The 20,408-nt window shown below is 43.2% G+C and overlaps 1 protein-coding gene across 9 annotated transcripts in view; it reads left to right on the plus strand.

Moving 5' to 3' along the window:
- oxr1a (oxidation resistance 1a) overlaps nt 1-20,408 on the plus strand; it is a 583,533-nt gene that overhangs the window by 356,019 nt on the left and 207,106 nt on the right. For 8 of the 9 annotated variants that reach the window (XM_087986357.1, XM_087986351.1, XM_087986354.1 and 5 more), the window contains one exon: nt 719-801. In XM_087986357.1, the coding sequence (XP_087842483.1) occupies nt 719-801 (83 nt within the window). Of the gene's footprint in view, nt 1-718; nt 802-20,408 lie in introns of those variants that run through there. The other variant, XM_087986359.1, reaches the window with a different exon arrangement.

A 20,408-nucleotide genomic window follows, 5' to 3' on the forward strand; every position in this document is an offset into this window, starting at 1 on the left:
TGAAATGCAGTACAGTGTTATCACAATCTCCACGATATCCAAGTAGTTAAGGGTTTAAGTGAGAAGACTCTGCCAGTAGATTTTTTTATTTAAGGCAATGTTGCATTATTGTTCAAATGATTTATGCAGTAAATAAAGTATAAGTGTGATATGTACACCCCCTGCATTACATTCCTAATACCTAGTATATGTTTTTATTTTGTGTGTACTTCTTGATGAACTGGAATATTTGACCAACCGGCACAGTCCTGGTCCCATAGGTGCCGGGGTTGATAATAGGCTTGCTGTACCTATTTAGAAAGGACTAGTGGGCTAATGTGCAAGGATATGAAATGTCCTGGTATGGAAGATCAAACTTTAATTCAGTTGTGTAAGAGATAAGTACTCACCTGTAGGGATAGTAGTTGGCAAATGAAGAATGGATTCAAATGAGTTGACTGTGAAGGTGAACCATGAACTATGTTCATTGATCTCCCTGCATGCTGAATGTGTATTGCTTTATTCGCTGGTTAAAGGTTAAACTGAGACCCAAGTGGATGAGAGGATAGGAGAGGGAAGGTTTTAATTTATGATCACTGTGGAGTGAGAAGCATTGCTTATGATTATGAGCCCAGTGAAAAATGAACTCATCCCTTGGACAAACTGGATGCAAAAGCATGTGAGCAGCTAAAGGATGCAAACCTGGATCTAACTCATATATTGCCTCCTCTACTTTCAGATCCTGAGCAGAAAAAAACCCAGGAGAAAAAGGATGTCCGTCGTATGTCTTTCCAGAAGCCCAAAGGAACCATTGAATACACAGTGAGTGAAAGCAAGATTGGCAACTGGCTACGGGATAGGTCCTGAGAGTTCTACACCTTTTGAGAATTGTTTATAATTAGGGAGATGTTAAATTGCATGGAGGGGGACCCATTTTGGTCGTGGATCTATTAGCCCTCCTTACAGTGCCCCTACCCTTGATGGCCACCACCACGCACACCCCATTGAAAAAGTTATCTTCTGTAGAATAGCCCTGGAACATCCCATGCAGCCTTTGCCAAATTGCCAACCCTTGCCAAAAATGCAGCCTATTTGTTTCTGTAGGATTGACCCTGTGGTAACAGCAGTCACAGATATATGGCCACAAAAACTGTCCGTTCTCTCCAGCTTGTCCGTGCCGATCAGATATCCTGCATGTATCTAGTCCCATTTGCTAGCATTTGGCCCATATCCCTCTAAACCCATCCAGATGCCTTACAAATGTTGCAACTGTACCAGCCTCCCACCACCACCTCTTTGCACGATGATACTAGCGCCATATCCTGTGTGAAAAAGTTGCCCCTTAGGTCCCTTTTAGATCTTTCCCCTCTCATATTTAAACCTATGAGCTCTAGTTTTGGACTCCAAAAGCAGCCCACTTAGAGTCATAGAGATGTACAGCATGGAAACAGACCCTTCGGTCCAACCCGTCCATGCCAACCCAATCTAGTCCCACCTGCCAGCACCTGGCCCATATCCCTCTAAACCCTTCCTATTCATATACCCATCCAAGTGCCTTTTAAATGTTGCAATTGTACCAGTCTGCACCACTTCCTCTGGCAGCTCATTCCATACACGTACCACCCTCTGCGTGAAAAGGTTGCCCCTTCGGTCCCTTTTATATCTTTCCGCTCTCGCCCTAAACCTATACCCTCTAGTTCTGTACTCACCCACCTCAGGGAAAAGATTTTGTCTATTTATCCTATCCATGCCCCTCAATTTTATAAACCTTGATACAGTCATCCCTCAGCCTCCAATGCTTCAGGGAAAACAGCCCCAGCCTGTTCAGTCTTTCCCCATAGCTCAAATCCTTCAACCCTGGCAACATCCTTGTAAATCTTTGCTGAACCCTTTCAAGTTTCACAACATATTTCAGATAGGAAGGAGACCAGAATTGCACACACTATTCCAACAGTGGCCTAACCAATGTCTTGTACTGCCGCAACATGACCTCCCAACTCCTGTACTCAATACTCTGACCAATAAAATAAAGCATACCAAACTCCTCCTTCACTATCCTATCTGCCAGCGACTCCACTTTCAAGGAGCTATGAACCTGCACTCCAAGGTCTCTTTGTTCAGCAACATTCCCTAGGACCTTACCATTAAGTGTATAAGTCCTGCTAAGATTTGCTTACCCAAAATCAGCACTTAGCATTTATCGGAATTAAACTCCATTTACCACTTCTCGGCCCATTGGCCCATCTGGTCAAGATCCTGTTGTAATCTGAGGTAACCCTCTTTGTTGTCCACTACACCTCCAATTTTGGTGTCATCTGCAAACTTACTAACTGTATCTCTTATGCTCGCATCCAAATCATTTATGTGAATGACAAAAAGTAGAGGACCCTGCACCGATCCTTGTGGCACTCCACTGGTCACAGGCCTCCAGTCTGAAAAACAACCCTCCACCACCACCCTCTGTCTTCTACCTTTGAACCAGTTCTGTATCCAAATGGCTAGTTCTCCCTTTATTCCCAGAGATCTAACCTTGCTAACCAGTCTCCCAGGGGGAACCTTGCTGAACACCTTACTGAAGTCCATATCAATCAAGTTTGTGAGACATGTATTTCCATGCACAAAGCCATGTTGACTATCCCTATTGAGTCCTTACCTTTTACAAATACATGTACATCCTGTCCCTCAGGATTCCCTCCAACAACCTGCCCACCACCGACGTCAGGCTCACTGGTCTAAATTTCCCTGGTTTGTCCCTACCACCCTTCTTAAAGAGTGGCACCATGTTAGCCAACTTCCAATCTTCCAACTGTCACTATTGATGATGTAAATATCTCAGCAAGAGGCCCAGCAATCACTTCTCCAGCTTCCCACAGAGTTATAGGGTACACCTGATCAGGTCCTGAGGATTTGTCCCCCTTTATGCATTTCAAGACATCCAGCACTTCCTCCTCTTGTAATATGGACATTTTACAAAGTGCCACCATCTATTTTGCTACTTTCTATATTTTCCATGTTCTTTTCCACAGTAAAAACTGATGCAAAATACTCCTTTAGTATCTCCTCCATTTTCTGCGGCTCCACACAAAGGCCACCTTGCTGATCTTTGAGGGGCCCTATTCTCTCCCTAGTTACCCTTTTGTCCTTAATGTATTTGTAAAAGCCCGTTGGATTCTCCTTAACTCTATTTGCCAAAGCTATCTCATGTCCCCTTTTTGCACTCCCTCTTAAGTATACTCCTACTGCCTTTATACTCTTTGAAGGATTAGAACATAGGAAAATACAGAACAGAACAGGCCCTTTGGCCCACTATGTTGTGCCGAGGTTTAATCCTAATGTGAAAGATAGTAACTTTCAACCAAAGCACCGCTCAACTCACTACTATCGATGTGCATGTTCAGCAATTGCTTACATTTCCCCAATGACTCTGCTTCCACCACCACAGCTGTCAACGCATTCCATGCATTCACAACTCTGCGTAAAAAACCTGCCTCTGACGTCTCCTTTATACCTTCCTCCTAATATCTTCTACCTCTGACTCCTGGTACCAATCAAATCTGCCCTGGGGAAAAGTCTCTGGCTATTGACTCTTTCTATTCCGCTCATTATCTTTTATACCTCGATCATGTCTCCTCTCTTCCTCCTTCTCTCCCAACATTAATGTCCGAGCTTATTCAGCCTTTCTTCGTAAGGCAAGCCCTCCAGGCAGCATCCTGGTAAACCTTCTTTGCACCCTCTCCAAAGCCTCTGTATCTTTTCTATAGTAGGGCGACCAGAACTGGACACAGTATTCCAAGTGTGGTCTCACCAGGGATTTGAAGAGTGTAGCAAAACCTCGTGGCTCTTCAACTCGATCCCCCTGTTCATGAATGCCAAAACACCATATGCTTTCTGATCAACCCTATCCACTTGGGTGGCAATTTTGAGGGATCTATGTACTTGCACACCCAGATCCCTCTGTTCCTCCACACTGCCAAGAATCCTGTCTTTAATCCTGTATTCGGCATTCACGTTCGACCTTCCAAAATACATCACTTCGCATTTATCCAGGTTGAACTTCATCTCCCATTTCTCAGCCCAGCTCTGCATCCTATCTCTATCGTGCTGCAGCCTGCAGTAGCCCTCTATACAATTGACAATACCTCCAACCTGTGTGTCATCTGCAAATCTACTAACCCACCCCTCAACCTCCTCATCCAAGTCAGAAATAAAAACAACAAACTCGATCTATCCTGTCTATACCTTTACATATGCTTCCTTCTTTGTCTTAACCAAACCCTCAATTTCGTTAGTCATCCAGCATTCCCTCTGCCTACCAGCCTTTCCTTTCACCCTAACAGGAATATACTTTCTCTGGATTCTCGTTATCTCATTTGATTCACCACATTCATTCCCTCCACCATCAACGGTTAATAACAGATGTGCATGTTATCTACAAGATGCACTGCAAAAATTCATCAGTGTCTCAGATAGCACCTTCCAAACCCACGACCATTTCCATCTGGAAGGGCAAGCACAACAGTACATGAGAACGCCACCACCTACTAGTTGCCCTCCAAGCTATTCTCACCATCCTGATTTGGAAATATGTCACTGTTCCTTCACTTGCTGAGTCAAAAATCCTGGAATTTCCTCCTTCAAGGCATTGTGGGTTAGCCTAGAACATGTGGAATGCGGTGGATTAAGTAGCAACACACTACTGCCTTCTCGAGGGCAGTTAGGGATGGGCAATAAAATGCCGACCAGCCAGTAATGTCCCAGGAGTGAATATTTCTTTAAAAAAGTGATTTATTTTCTGTCGTCTTGAACAAGAGATAAAACATCTGCAGTACATTTACTTGCTCCACCATGTTATGTTTTGGAACACTTGTATTCAATTTTAACTCTGCTCTTAAACAGGTTAAGATTAATTAAGACATGGTGATATGTTACATTCCTGTTTGTGTGGTCTTGTTTTGTGTAAATTGGCTTTGATATTTGAATCAAAGTAGTTCTTTAAATATTAAATGCTTTGGCATGATCTGTGATGGTGAAAGATTTAGTATAAGTTGAATCTGTTTTTGTCTCACTGAACTTGCCGCCTCAGGCGACTGACTGTGGAGTTTGTACGTTCTCCCCGTGTCTGCGTGGGTTTCCTCCAGGTGCTCCGACTTCCTCGCACAGTCCAAAGATGTGCAGGTCAGGTGAATTGGCTATGCTAAATTGCCTGTAGTGTTAGGTGAAGGGGTAAGTGTATGGGTGGGTTACGCTTCGGCGGGTCGGTGTGGACTTGTTGGGTCGAAGGGCCTGTTTCCACACTGTAAGTAAACTAATCTAAACTTGCTAGAGGTTTGATTTAATTTTGTGATCTAAGATTGTTTTTTAATAACTGATTCTGTTTACCTGATAACTTACACTGAATGAGCATAAATTTACTCTAATTAAATATTGGGAAGACTCTAAGCCATTGTTTTCAGTTGCCACTCTGAACTCCATTCCTGAGCTATTTCCACTTGGTTGACTTTGTCCCAGCCCCTCTCCTGTTGCTACGAAATTCTGAATTCATGTCTGTTATTTTTAGCCTGCACCATTTCAATGTACTTCTGGTGCTCTCCCACAGTCCACCTTCTGTAAGTTTGAGGTAATCTAAAACACTGTTCTCCAAGCCTAAATTCACAACAAGTTCAACTCCCTGCACAATGACATACATCAACTCCCAGTCGACCAATGTCATTATATTATTTAAAGTTCTATTCCTTGTTCTCAAATTCCTCCAGGGCCTTGCCCTTCCCTATCTCTAATCTTCTCCAACCCACGTTTCTCCGAGATACCCGAACTCTCATAATTTTGGCCTCTTGATCATTTCAAATTATAATTATTCCACTGCTGCTAGCAAACCTTCACTTGCCTTACCCCGTCCCCACTCAGAAATTCACACACCTCTCTTCCTCTCCTCCATACATTCCACACTCAAACACTTCCTAAAACCAACCATTTAAACCAAGCTTTTGTTTATCTAACCCACTGTCTCCTGTGGATCAGTGTAATGTTTTGTCTGTAATGTTCCTGTGAAATACTTTGTGACATTTCATTAAGTTAATTTGTATTAATGTGTCACTTAATGCAAGTCTTTCTCCAGTGTCCCTATTTTATTGATTGTGTTATGGACCACACCAAACCCCCTTCAAGAATATATTAAGATGATAGTATAGATCTGAACATTTTCTTATTTTAATGATAAGTATAAGAAGTTTTGTTGCAGATACAATTTAATTGGTCAAACTACTCAACTTTAAGCAAAATACACTTTATTCTTACATTACAGTTAAAATCAGACAAAATAACAATAAGTTAGCTTAAGTGTAATTCAATTGAAATGCTTCACAAAGTTTTATGCATAACTGTTCCGATACAATAACATCCCATTAACACAACTTAAGCAAATGCAAATTCAGTAAAATAGATCGTTTCACACATAATTGTTGCACCAGGAAGAGAACCCTCGCTTTTAGCTGTAACAAAGAGCAATAAGACCTTCCACACCTATCTTCAAGGCCCCAGCAATAGCAGGAAACTAAAACTAAGAATCCTGGTTCTGTGGGAGCTTGATCCCACTCATTCAGGCTGCTTCTATTGTTCTAATATTTTTGGAAAAAAGCCCAAGGCCCCTCAAACTATTTAATTTCTTGGATTTAAGCACACTGCTCACCATTGCTGTCTCAACGTTTTTACATCCCTTTTTTAAAAAAAGGACAAAATACACCGCTTAAAGCCAAAGTATCATCACACCTCTCTCTCTCCCCCCCCGCCCCAAAAACAAATGACCCATCAATATGCAAAGACTTTAAAAACCTTTAGCCTTACACTATTCGTACAGTGCAACACAAATTGACTCCAAGCATACAAACATTCACAACTACAGTCGTTTTAAATCTTTTTTTATCGCCACTAAACACCTCCATCTTCAGTTGTCAGTGTCATGGCAACGCATTGGCAATTATATTCTCTCGTCCTGCCATGTGTTTAATTTTCAAATTGAATGGCTGCAATAATAAGCTCCAACTAAATTTATGATTAGTGGCTATAATTGTCTTAGTCACATTACTGGCATTTGAAATGTTGAAAAGTTGCAATGATAACACTAAACTCAAGATCTCATTGTCAGTTGTGGACTATTTCTGCTGCTGATTGTTCAATTTTCTGGAAAATACGCAATAGGTCTTTGTTGTCTTGGAAGACAACAGCACCAATACCCACATCACTTACATTGATAACCACTTTGGCTTTGCATAATTAGGTGTGGCTAACACTGGTTAGCCATACAGGTTCAGGCCATCGAATGCCTTCTGACATTCCTTCGTCTACTGAAATTTTCTGCCCTCTTTCAACAATTCAATCAATGGAGTACCCTCACTGCTGAAATTTGGTATAAACTTCCAACAAAAATCCTCAGTCCCAGGAATCGTAGTGCTTCCCTCTTCATTAATTGTATGGAAATTCCCCAATAACCTTTGTTTTCACATCCCATGGGGCCATTTGTCCATGTCCAATGACGTGACCAGGAAAAGTGACTTGGGCTTTTGCGAACTCGCTCTTGGGTTTATCATCAATCCTATCTGCCCAAGTTGATCAATGCTCCAAATGTTCCTTCTATGTATGATTAAAAATCAGCAGATCATCGATGTATACCACACAAATGAGTAATCCCAAAATGACTTTATTGTTTAGTCTTTGAAATGTAACTGGTGCATTTTTCATATCAAAAGCCATGACTTTAAATTTATCCAGTCCATTTGGTGTCACAAAATTTCCTTTAGTCTCTTGGATAAAGACACCTGCTGATATTCTGAGTAAACCTAATTTAGAAATATAAGATCCTTGTCCCATCTTCTCAATTCAGTCTCCCAAATGTGGAATAGGATTGGAATCAGATTTTGTAACTTCATTGGCTTTGTGATTGGTCTACACATGGTAATGGTACCCAATGATTGAGTGAGCTCCACCTTTTTTTTTGCAACTCACTTCGATTGTGTTGTCTTTGAGCATGTGGTCAATCTCTCTCTGAGTTTTTGCCAACTTCAGATGTTTAAGTCAACAAGGATGCTACTTAATTGGAGCAGTTCCTATATCCACATCATGCATAATCAGGTTATTATTTCCCAGCTTATTCCCTCATCTCTCCCCATGTGATTATAATAACACTTTCAGGCCATTTCAATTTTCCTCTGGAAGATAATTCACTAATTAATCTCAATTTTTGAGAACTGCCTCATTGTCCAATTTACTTAGAGGCGTGTCCAACTCAGAATCATCTGAACTTGGTTTTTCACACTGTAACCAGTACTACATTCTTCTTTTGGTTTCCTTTCCTTTCAAAATATATTTTGAGCATATTCACATGGCAGAGAGATTTCATTCTATCTGGCATTCTTAGTGATTAATTCACCTCATTCAGTTTCCTTTTGATTTGATAAGGCCCTATAAACCTTGCCTTTAAAGGTTTATCTACCACTGGATGTAACACTAACACTTTATCTGTATTAATAAAACTTTTGATTTTTTTTTGTCTGCTTCTTGATGCTGTACTACTTTCAAATGGTATCTAGCCAACTCACCAGCTCTATCTAATGTTGCCTTAAAATTTGACATGTAATCCAAATATGTGGTCCCTGAATTCTGATTTACCTGTTTTTTTCTTAATGTCAATGGTCCTCTGATCTCATGTCCAAAAAGTAATTTAAGTGGACTGAATTTGGTTAGATTGATTTGGTGCATTCCTAATTACAAAAAGTACAAATGGAATTCCTTTATCACAACACTCTAGCTAGTCTTGACTATAAGCCATTAAGATGGCTGTTAAAGTTTGATGCCACCGTTCTTTTCCTCTCTGTAATGCTGGATGGTATGCAGTGGATTTTAATGGTTTTATTTCCAAACTATTCATAATATAGATGCAAAATGACTTCAACTTTCCTAATATTGACTGGAACCTCCTTAGTGCAGATGGTTTGGATGGAGCCATCTTTGTCAGGTGTGTTCAGGAGGGTTTCCTTACTCAGTATGTAGACAGGCTGACAAGGGGAGAGGCCATTTTAGATTTGGTGCTTGGCAATGAGCCAGGACAGGTGTCATACCTCGCAGTGGGAGGACACTTTGGTGACAGTGACCCCAACTGCCTCACATTTAACATAGCCTTGGAGAGGGAAAGGAGCAGTTACCAAGAGAAGATATTTACTTGGGGAAAAGGAAACTGACACTATCGGACTGGAGTTGGGAAGTACAGATTGGGAGCAATTGTTCCACAGAAAGGGCACAACGGACGTGTGGAGGCTGTTTAAGGAGCAGTTGTTGCGAGTAATGCACAAATTTGTTCCTCTGAGACATGCAAGCAGAGGTAATGTCAAATAGCCTTGGATGATGAGAACAGAGGAGCTTCTTGACAAAAGGAAGAAGGCAGCTTACGTAAGATGGAGGAAGCAAGGATCGAGCACAGCTTTAGAGGATTACAGGCTTACTAGAAAGGAGCTCAGAATTGGACTGAGGAGAGCCAGGAGGGGGCACGAAAAAGGCTTGGCAGGAAGGATTAGGGAGAACTCAAAGACGTTTTACTCATACGTGAGGAATAAGAGAATGATCAGGGAGAAGGTTGGGCTGGTCAGGGATAGCGTAGGGAACTTGTGCGTGGAGCCTGAGCAGATAGGGGCAGCCCTAACTGAGTTTTTTGCTTCGGTGGGGACCTTGTTGTGAATGAGAACTAAAGGAGCTAGGAAACAGGCTTGAACAGATCAAGATTGATTAAGTTGATGTGCTAGAAATTTTGGCAAACAGTATGATAGATAAGTCTCTCGTGCCAGACCAGATTTATCGTAGGCTGCTCCGGGAAGCGGGAAAGGAGGTTACTAAGCCACTGGAGAAGATCTTTGCTTCCTCACTCTCCACGGGAGTGGTACCAGAGTGGAGGGAGGTGAATGTTGTTCCTCTTTTCAAGAAGGGGAGTAGAGAAATCCCTGGCAATTACAGACCAGTCAGTCTTGCGTCTGTGGTCAGCAAGATTTTGGAAAGAATTCCGAGGGAATAGATTTATGACTATTTGGAAAAGCATAGTGTGATTAAAGGCAGTCAGCATGGCTTTGTGAGGGACAGGTCATGCCTTTCTAATCTCATTGAGTTCTTTGAGGTGACGAAGGTCAAGCAGTGGATGTGGTGTATGTGGACCTCAATGCATTTGATAAGGTTCCCCATGGTAGGCTCATTCATAAAGTCAGGAAGTATGGGATATAGGGAGATTTGGCTGTCTGGATTCGGAATTGGTTGGCTGACAAAAGGCAGAGAGTGGTTGTAAATGGCAAGTAATCTGCCTGGAGGTCAGTGTTGAGTGGTATCCCGCAGGGCTCTGTTCTTGGGCCTCTGCTCTTTGTAGTTTTTAGAAATGACTTGGATGAGGAGGTTGAAGGGTAGATTAGTAAATTTGCAGATGACACAAAGGTTGGAGTTGTTGTCGATTGTGGCAACTGCAGGTTGCAGCGCAACATACAGGATGCAGAGCTGGGCTGAGAAATGGCAGATGGAGTTCAACTTGGATAAATGCAAAGCGATGCTTTTTGGAGGGTCGAACTAGAATGCTGAATATAGAATCAAAGACAGGATTCTTGGCAGTGTGGAGGAACAGCGGGATCTTGGTGTTCAAGTGCACAGATCCCTCAAAGTTGCCACCCAAGTGGATAGGGTTGTGAAGAAAGCATATGGTGTTTTGGCTTTCATTAACAGGGGGATCCAATTTAAGAGCTGCAAGATTTTGCTGCAGCTGTACAAGACCCTGGTGAGACCACACTTGGAATATTGTCTTGTTCTGGTTGCCTTATTATAGGAAAGATACAGAGGCTTTGGACACAGTGCAAGGAAGGTTTAGCAGGATGCTGCCTGGACTGGAGGGCTTGTCTTATAAAGAGAGGGTTGACTAAGCTCAGACTCCTCTCGCTGGAGAGGAGGAGGAAGGTGACCTGATCGAGGTATACAAGGTAATGAGAGGTATGGATAGACTCAATAGCCAGAAAGTTTTCCCCAGGGCACGATTGACTGGTACGAGGGGTCATAGTTTTCAGATCTTAGAAGAAAGGTTCTTTATGCATAGAGTTTTGAATCCATGGAAAGGGTTGCCAGCGGTGGTGGTGGATGCAGAATCATTAGGAACATTTACGTGACTGCCGGACATGCACATGGGTAGCAGTGAATTGAGGGGTGCATAGGTTAGGTTTTTTTTAAGATTAGGAATAATCCGCGGCACAACATCGTGGGCTGAAAGTCCTGTTCTGTGTTGTACATTTCTAAGTTCTATGTTCTAAAATTTGACCCCTGATCTGATTGTATCTCTGTGGGGAGTCTCTATTTGAGTAACTTTCCAACATTCATTTAGTCATGATAGCCTCTGGAAATATAGTAGACATATCCATTATGGTCAACAAATTTAGATTAGATTACAGTGTGGAAACAGGCCCTTCGGCCCAACAAGTCCACACCGACCCGCCGAAGCGAAACCCACCCATACATTTACCCCTTACCTAACACTACGGGCAATTTAGTATGGCCAATTCACCTGACCCTGCACATCTTTGGACTGTGGGAGGAAACCGGAGCACCCGGAGGAAACCCACGCAGACACGGGGAGAACGTGCAAACTCCACACAGTCAGTCGCCTGAGGTGGGAATTGAACCCGGGTCTCTGGTGCTGTGAGGCAGCAGTGCTAACCACTGTGCCACCGTGCCGCCCAAATACTGATACCCACTTTTTATTTTAGGTATTGGTCTTACACGATCAAACAAGACTCTTCTGAGAGGATCCTCAAATGTGGGAAGAGATATTAAGGGTGTTGGTTTTATCACTGCTTGAGGGTTTTTCCCATATTTGACATGTAAGACATGCCCGGCAAAATTCACCGATTATACAGTCCAGGCTAATTAAAATTGTTTTTGTATTTTGGCTTGAGTTTTCCTTACTCCTAAATGACTTCTGCTGGTAGTTCACATCTACCTGCAACATCACCTTTCTGTAACCATTCGGCAATACAACTTGATGAACCTCAGCCTATTTTCCATTTGCCTGAATATGTCATGGTCTCCATTTCCTCCTTATAACTTGATTGTCAAGATAGTAAGATTCTGGGATACACACAGATTCTTCTGTGTGCTTTTTGATAGAACTGCTTTAGTTTTTTCATTTGTTATAATTCAGATAATTGTTCTTGTTTTCTCTCAAATACTGATTAAACATAGTTTCTGATAATTGGAACTTCAACTTCGTCTCTTTATTCCTTGTTTTCTCCTCTTACTTCAACCTGTGGCTTTGGTGACCTTGTTACCAGACATCAGGAAAATCCCAGTGTATACTTTGATGTGACTTGATCTATTATTGTCACATGTATCTAAATACAGTGAAAAAAATCTGTTTTGCATGCAAAACAGGCCGATCATAACATACAAAGTTCGTAGGGTGATTGAACAAAGCAAGGAATGCAAAGTTGGGACTGAAAAGAGGATGCACAAAAAGTAAGATCAACATTAGATTTGAAATTTTGAGAGGTCCATTCAGAAGTCTAATAACAGCAGGGAAGAAACTGTTCTTGAACCTGTCGGTATGTGTTTACGCTTATGTAAGTTCTGCCTCATGGGGGAGGTTGAAAGAGATTATAACTGGGATTGAATAGATATTTGATCATGTTGACTGCTTTCAGATGCATCGAGAAGTGTATATGGAATCAGCAGATGGAAGGTTGGTTTGCATGATAGTCTGTGCTGTGTTCACAATTTTCTGCAGTTTCTTATGATCCGAGGCAAAGCAGTTAGCATATCAAATAGTCATGCATACAGGTAGAATGCTTTCTGTGGTGCATCAATAAAACTTGGTGAGAGTCCTTGTAGACATGCCTAATTTCCTTAGCCTCCTGAATAAGAGGAGTCATTATTGTACCTTCCTGACATTGCATCAATACAGGTGGCCCAGGATAGATTGATGGTTATTGCCACTACTCTCAACCATCTCCACTTACACTCCATTGATGTGGATAGAGGTGTGCCCTCCTCCTCTTTGAAGTCGATGATCAGCTCTTCAGTTTAGGGACAGATTGTTATGTTTATACCAAGCCACCAAGCACTGTCTTTTTCCTGTATTCTGTCTCATTGTTTTATATGTGGCCTACAAGGGTAGTGTCATCAGTGAACTTGCAGATGGAGTTTGGATGACATTTGGCCACACAGTTACGAGTGTACGTGGAGTACAGTAGGGGGCTGAGTACACGAGCTTGCAGGTTTCCAGTGTTGAGGATTGTCATGGAAGAGATACTGTTGCCCATCTTCATTGTGGTCTGAGAGTCAAGAAATTGAAGATCCAGATGCAGAGGACGAAGCAGGGAGCTCGGTCCCGGAGTTTGGAGATTAGTGTGGTTGGGATTATAGTATTGAAGGCGGAGCTGTAGTCAGTAAGTATTCCTGTAACACCATAGTTGCCTGATGTTACACTGCCTTTGCAACTACAAAGACATCGGTCCCATCTGTGATCCAGCTATATCATTACGAAGGATAAACTGTATTTCCAGAATCAAGAATTTCTGTATTATTCCAACCACCACTTCACCACTTTTCACTGGATTCTGTAAACTTATATTACATAATGGAACACTGCTGTTAGAACAGTACAGCACCGTACAGGCCCTTCAGCCCTCAATGTTATGCAAGCCTTTTATCCTACTAACATACCCTTCATTATACTATCTTCCTTCTTCTGATCAAGAGTCATTTAAATGTCCCTAATGACTCTACTACCACTGTTGGCAGTGCATTCCACGCACCCACCAAAGAACCAACCTCTGACATCTCCCTAAACCTTGTTCCAATTACCTGAAAATTATGCACCCTAATGATAGCCATTTCAGCTATGGGAAAATGTCTCTGGCTATCCACTCTTATCTATGCCTCTGAACATCTACACCTCTTTCAAGTTACCTCTAATCCTCCTTTTCTCCAGTGAGAAAAGCCCAAGCTTCCTCAACCTTTCATCATAAGACACACCCTCCAGTTCAGGCAACATCCTGATAAATCCCCTCTGCACCCTCTCTAAACTTTCCACATCTTTCTTGGAACGAGGTAACCAGAGCTGAACACAATATTCTAAGTGTGGTAATCTAACCATGGCTTTATAGAGCTGCTGCACCCTCACCTAGCTCCCTGCTTTGTCCTCTGCAACTGGATCTTTGATTTCTTGACTCTCAGACCACAATGAAGATGGGCAACAGTGTCTCCTACATTGAGGAGACAGGCCGCCTACTTGCGGAACGTTTCAGGGAACACCTCTGGGATACCCGCACCAACCGTCCCGTGGCTGAACACTTTAACCCCCCCTCCTACTCCACCAAGGACATGCAGGTCCTTGGCCGCCTCCATCGCCAGACTCTGGCCACACGACGCCTGGAGGAAGAGCGCCTCATCTTCCGCCTAGGAACCCTCCAACCACACGGGATGAATGCAGATTTCTCCAGCTTCCTCATTTCCCCTCCCTCCCCCTCCCCACCTTATCTCAGTCCCAACCCCCGGATTCAGCACCGCCCTCTTGACATGCAATCTTCTTCCCGACCTCTCCGGCCTATCACCCTCACCCTCACCTCCTTCCACCTATCGTATTCCCAGCGCCCCTCCCCCAAATTCCCTCCCCTCTACCTTTTATCTCAGCCCGCTTGGCACACTAGTCTCATTCCTGAAGAAGGGCTTATGCCCGAAACATCAATTCTCCTGCTCCTCGGATGCTGTCTGGCCTGCTGTGTTTTTCCAGCACCACCTTTTTCAACTCTGGTCTCCAGCATCTGCAGTCCTCACTTTCTCCTAATGTCCTTTTTCAACCTACAACAGCCGTCCACTCTATCCACAACTCCACTAAACTTTGTGCCATCGGCAAACTTCCAAACCCACCATTCCGCTTCCCCATCCAAAAGTCATTTATAAAATTCACAAAGAGTAGAGGTCCCAGAACCATTCCCTGCAGAACACCACTGGTCACCGAGCTCCAGGCTGAATATGTTCCATCCACCACCACCCTCTGTCTTGTATGGGCCAGCATATCCTGAATCCAGATAGCCAAATTTCCCTGTATCCCATAACTGTTTACTTTTTGAATGAGCCTACCTTATCAAACACTTTGCTAAAATCATGTACAATACATCCACTGCTCTACCCTCATCAACGCATTTTGTCACGTCCTCAAAGGTTTGGGAGGATGACCTGTCCCTTATAAAGCCATGCTGACTATCTCTAATCAAACTGTGGTTTTCCAGGTAATCAGAAGTCCTGTGTCTCGAAATCCTCTCCAATACTTTGCCAACCATGACCTAAAACTGGTTTGTAATTCCCAGGATTATCCCTATTTCCTTTCTTGAACAAAGGAATAACATTTGCCACTGTCCAATCATCTGGCACTACTTCAGTGGACAGTGAAGACGCAAAAATCACTGTCAAAAATCACTCCCTCCCTGTTGTAACCTAGGGTATATCCCATCTGGCCCAGAGGATTTATCTATCCTTAGCTTTTAAAAAATTTGAGCACGTCCTCCTTCCTAACAACAACCTGTTCTAGCATATCAGTCTGTCTTCAGAACTGTCAAGGTCTATCTCAGTAGTGAATACTGAAGCAAAGTATTCATTAAGGACCTCCTCTACTCCAGGTGCAATTTCTCGCCACTATCCTTGATCACTCTAGCCATCCATTTGTTCCTCCTTTTTCATGCCCCCTTCTAGCTCTCCTAAATCCATTTTTAGTTCCTTCCTGGCAACCTTGTAACTTTCTAAAGCTCTGTCTAATCCTTGCCTCCTGAATCTTAAGTAAGCTTCCTTCTGTATCTTGACTAGATGTTCCACATTCCTTGTGACCCAACTTACCATTCCTTACCATTTCAACTTACCATTCCTTCCTTGCCTCAGTGGGACAAATCTATCCAGCACTATCAGAAGATGCTTCCTAAACAGCCTTCACATTTCTGTCGTGCATTTCCCTGAGAACCCCTCTTCCCAATTTAGGTGCCCCAGTTCCTGGCTAATAGCACTGTAATTTCCCTTCCCCCAATTAAATACTTTCCCATGCCGTTTGCTCCTAGCCCACTCCATGACTACAGTCAAGGTCATGGATTTGTGATCACTGTCACAGAAATGCTCTCCCACTGAGAGATCCGACACCTGCATGGTTTGTTGCCAAGCACCAAATCCAATATGGCTTCCCGTCTAGTCGGCTTATCTACATATTGCATCAGGAACCCTTCTTGTACACATCTGACAGAAACTGCTCTATCCAAACTATTTGCACAAGGAGTATTATCAGTATTAGGGAAGTGCAAGTCACCCATAATGACAACCCTTTTACTTCTGCACCTTTCCAAATTTGCATCCATATTTGCTCCTTCATATCTCTGTAGCTGTTGGGGCTGCCTATAGACAACTCACAATAAAGTAACTTCTGTTTGTGTTTCTGACTTCCACCCAGACTGACTCAGTGGACAATACTCCTTGATGACCACCTTTTCTGCAGCTGTAATACTGTCCTAATTAGCAATGCCATTTCTTCACCTCTTTTACCTCCTCTCCACCGCCCCCATTCCTTTTGAAACATCTAAACCCCGGAACATCCGACAACCATTCCTGCCCCTGTGATATCCAAGTCTCCATAATGGCCACAACGTCATAGTCCCAAGTTCTGATCCATGCTCTGAGTTTGACACCCTTATTCCTGATACTTCTTGCATTATAATAGACATACTTCAACCCATCACACTGACTGCACCTTTGCCCTATCAAGTACTTATCTCTCCTCAGATTCTCTGCATGCTGTATCTGGCTGTTCACTACCTACTCCATCACCTGATCCATAGCTCAGGTTCCCACCCCCCTGCCAATCTAGTTTAAATCCTCCTGAAGAGCTTAGGCAAACCTCCCACGCAGGATATTGGTGCCCCTGTTGTTCAGGTGCAACCCATCCTTCTTTTATAGGTCCCATCTTCCTCAGAAGGTATCCCAATGTCCACATATCTGAAGCCCTCCTTCCTATACCAGTCCTGCAGCCAGGTGTTCAGTTGCACTTGCTGTCTTTTCCTACCCTCACAAGCACATGGAATTGGTAGCAATTCTGAGATTACTATTCTGCTCGTCCTGCCTTTGATCTTAGAACCTAACTCCCTATGTTCTCTTTTAAGGTCCTGCTCCCTTTCCCTACCTATGTCACTGGTACCAATGCGTACTGCGACTTCTGGCTGCTCTCCCTCACCCTTAAGAATCCTGTGGACTCAATCCAAGACATCCCTGACCCTGCCACCCGGGAGGTAACCTACCATCCGGGAGTCTTGCTCGCAACCACAGAATCTCCCGTCTGTCCCTCTCACAATTGAATCTCCTATTGCTATCGCTCTCCTATTCTCCCCCTTCCCTTCATAGCCACAGAGCCAGGCTCAGTACTAGAAATCTGGCCGCTGTGGCTTTCCCCTGGTACATTTACACACAGAGAGACAAAGACACACACACACACACCCCGTCGCCATGTATCTAAAATTATATACTTGTTATTAAAGGGAACGGACACAGGGGGTCCCTCGACTGTCTGCCTATTCACTTGCCCTCTCCTGACATTGACCCACTACCTTTATCCTATAACGTATGTGTGACTACCTCCCTATAACTCCTGTCAATCATGCCTCAGCCTCCTGAATGATCCAAAGTTCATCCAGCTCTACCTCCAGTCCCCTAACGTGTTCTGTGAGGAGCTGGAGTTGGGTGCACTTCTCATAGGCGAAGTCAGCAGGGGCACTAGTGATGACCTCCCACATCCTGCAAGAGGAGCATGTAACTGCCCTAGACTCCATCACACTGCTCTAAATTGCCAAGAGAGATTGAATAAATGGGGACAAAAAAAATCCTTACCTTACCAACCCTCCACACATGGTCTTTCTTTTGTTCAGAGGAGGAGGATGGCTGGGAGACACTACACATGTACTGTCTTGGATTTTGCCACAGCCTGAATATATCAGTTTAAGTGCCCCGCGATCCCCATGTCAATGTCTACTCCTGTTGAGCCATCACTCCACCTATTCATGAGGTAACTCTTTAAGAGGAAAATTTACTTTCCTGGTAGCCCACTGGTCCACACTGTCACCACTCCAGCTACTGCAAATGGCGACCGCTGACTCATGAGGTACGTATTTAACAGGGACATGCACCATCCTCTGTGAACGTGCACCGCTACCTTCTCACCATGAATTCCACATATTACCACTTTGTCTGGCAATACTCCTCCTAAACTGCATATCTTCCCATCTCTCACCATCAAAGACTGGCATGCTGCCATATCTCTTAAAATCTTAATTTCTTTACCTACACCTCCTGGTATACACGAGTAAACTTACCAACACACGTAGATTCTTTAAAGAGATCTAGCATTTCCTTCTCAACCAACCCTGACCAGGTTGCACATTCTGGTACAGCTTTTTAGCTTCTTCTGTCCTTTTCATTACCACTTCACCAAAACTGACTGGCTTATCCTGTTTTCCCACATGTGTCATCCCTTTGCTTTTTCTCAACCACCTGCAACTTAATGTGGTCTATTTTATTACAGTGAAGTACCTGAGCATTTTGCCTTCTCTTTTCCCCTTCATGAGTTTCCTTTTTACCCTGTGTTAATCTTTCTTTATTACCTTCAATGACATTTCCTTTTCCCCTACCACCTGAGGATTTCTCTTTACCTTAAATCATCCATCTGCCATTTCTGCTGCTAATCTTACAGACTTAACTCTGTTCTTCCACGTGAGTTTGCACTACTTCAGGAAGCGAATATATGAACTTCTCCAAAATCGTGGAATCATAGAAACCCTATAATTTGGAAACAGTCCATTTGGCCCAACGAGGGCATCCCATCCAGACTCGATCATAAATCAAACTGTTTCATTTCTTTTACATGATCAAGCTGATTTATTTACAATTGAATTTTAGCTATTTCTGAAGATTCAGATGGCATCACCAACAATTGTAAATGGTTAGCTATTGCTGCAATTATGTGCCTTTTTCACAAGGGCAGAGGCAACCTTGACTCCAGCATGTCTGCCTATTCCAATTGCTCACTTTTTGTGAAACTCCCGAAGTGACTTCTTCCAACCCCAGGAAACATGTAGTGACTGAAAGAGCCATTATTATACAATAGTCGTAGTCCTGCTGCACGGGGACAGGAACTTTGGCCTAAACTCGTCCAAGACGACCAAAATGTCCATCAACGCTTTATAGTTTACAGTCTCCTAAAACTGTCCTATCCATGTTTTGTCCAAATTCCTTTTAAATGTTGTTAATGTACCTGCCTCAACTACTTCCACTGGCAGTTCATTCCATATGCGTACCACCCTCTTTGTAAAGTATTGCCTCTCGGGTTCCCTTTTATTAAAATCGTAGAGATGTACAGCATGGAAACAGACCCTTTGGTCCAACCCGTCCATGCTGACCAGATATCCCGACCCAATCTAGTCCCACCTGCCAGCACTCGGCCCATATCCGTCCAAACCCTTCCTATTCATGTACCCATCCAAATGCCTCTTAAATGTTGCAATTCCTCTGGCAACTCATTCCATACATGTACCACCCACTGTGTGAAAACGTTGCCCAGTAGGTTTCTTTTATATCTTTCCCCTCTCATGCTAAACCTATGCCCGCTAGTTCTGGACTCCCCGGGCCTTGGGGAAAAAGATTGAGTGCACTCACCCTATCCATGTCTCTCATGATCTTGTATACTTTTGTAAGATTTTTTTCCTCATCCTCCTATGCTCTAGGATAAAGGCCCTCGCTTGTCCAACCTTTCCCAATAACTCAGATCATTTGAGTCCAGGCAACATCCTTATACATTTCTTCTGCATTTTTTCCAATTAAATCATGTCCTTCCTATAGCAAAATGAGCAAAGCTGAACAGAGTACTCCTAATATGGTCTCACCAATGTCCTGTACAACTGCAATATGACTTCCCAGCTTCTTTACTCCATGCCCTGACTGAAGAAGGCGGTGTGCCAAAAGCCACCTTCACAACCCTGTCTACCTGTGACTCCACTTGTAGAGAACTGTGAACATGAACTCCAAGATCCCTCTGTTCCACTACATTCCTGAAGGCCCTACCATTCACCATGGAACTCCTACCTTGATTTGACTTTCCAAAATACAAGACCTCCCACTTATCAATATTAAACTCCACTTGCCATTTTTCAGTTTACTTACCCAGCTGATCAAGGCCCTACTGCAATTTTTGACAAGCCTTCCCCACTGTCCACGATGCCACCTATTTTAGTGTCATCTGCAAACTTGATTAATCATGTTTTATGCATTCTCATCCAAGTCATTTGATATAGATAACAAAACAGCACTGACCCTGAGGCACTGCACTCGTCACAGGCCTTCAGTCT

The sequence above is a fragment of the Chiloscyllium plagiosum genome, unplaced genomic scaffold (assembly GCF_037043375.1).
Source record: "Chiloscyllium plagiosum isolate Xiang-an unplaced genomic scaffold, Cpla_swu_hap1 HiC_scaffold_4, whole genome shotgun sequence".
Taxonomy (NCBI): Eukaryota; Metazoa; Chordata; class Chondrichthyes; order Orectolobiformes; family Hemiscylliidae; genus Chiloscyllium; species Chiloscyllium plagiosum.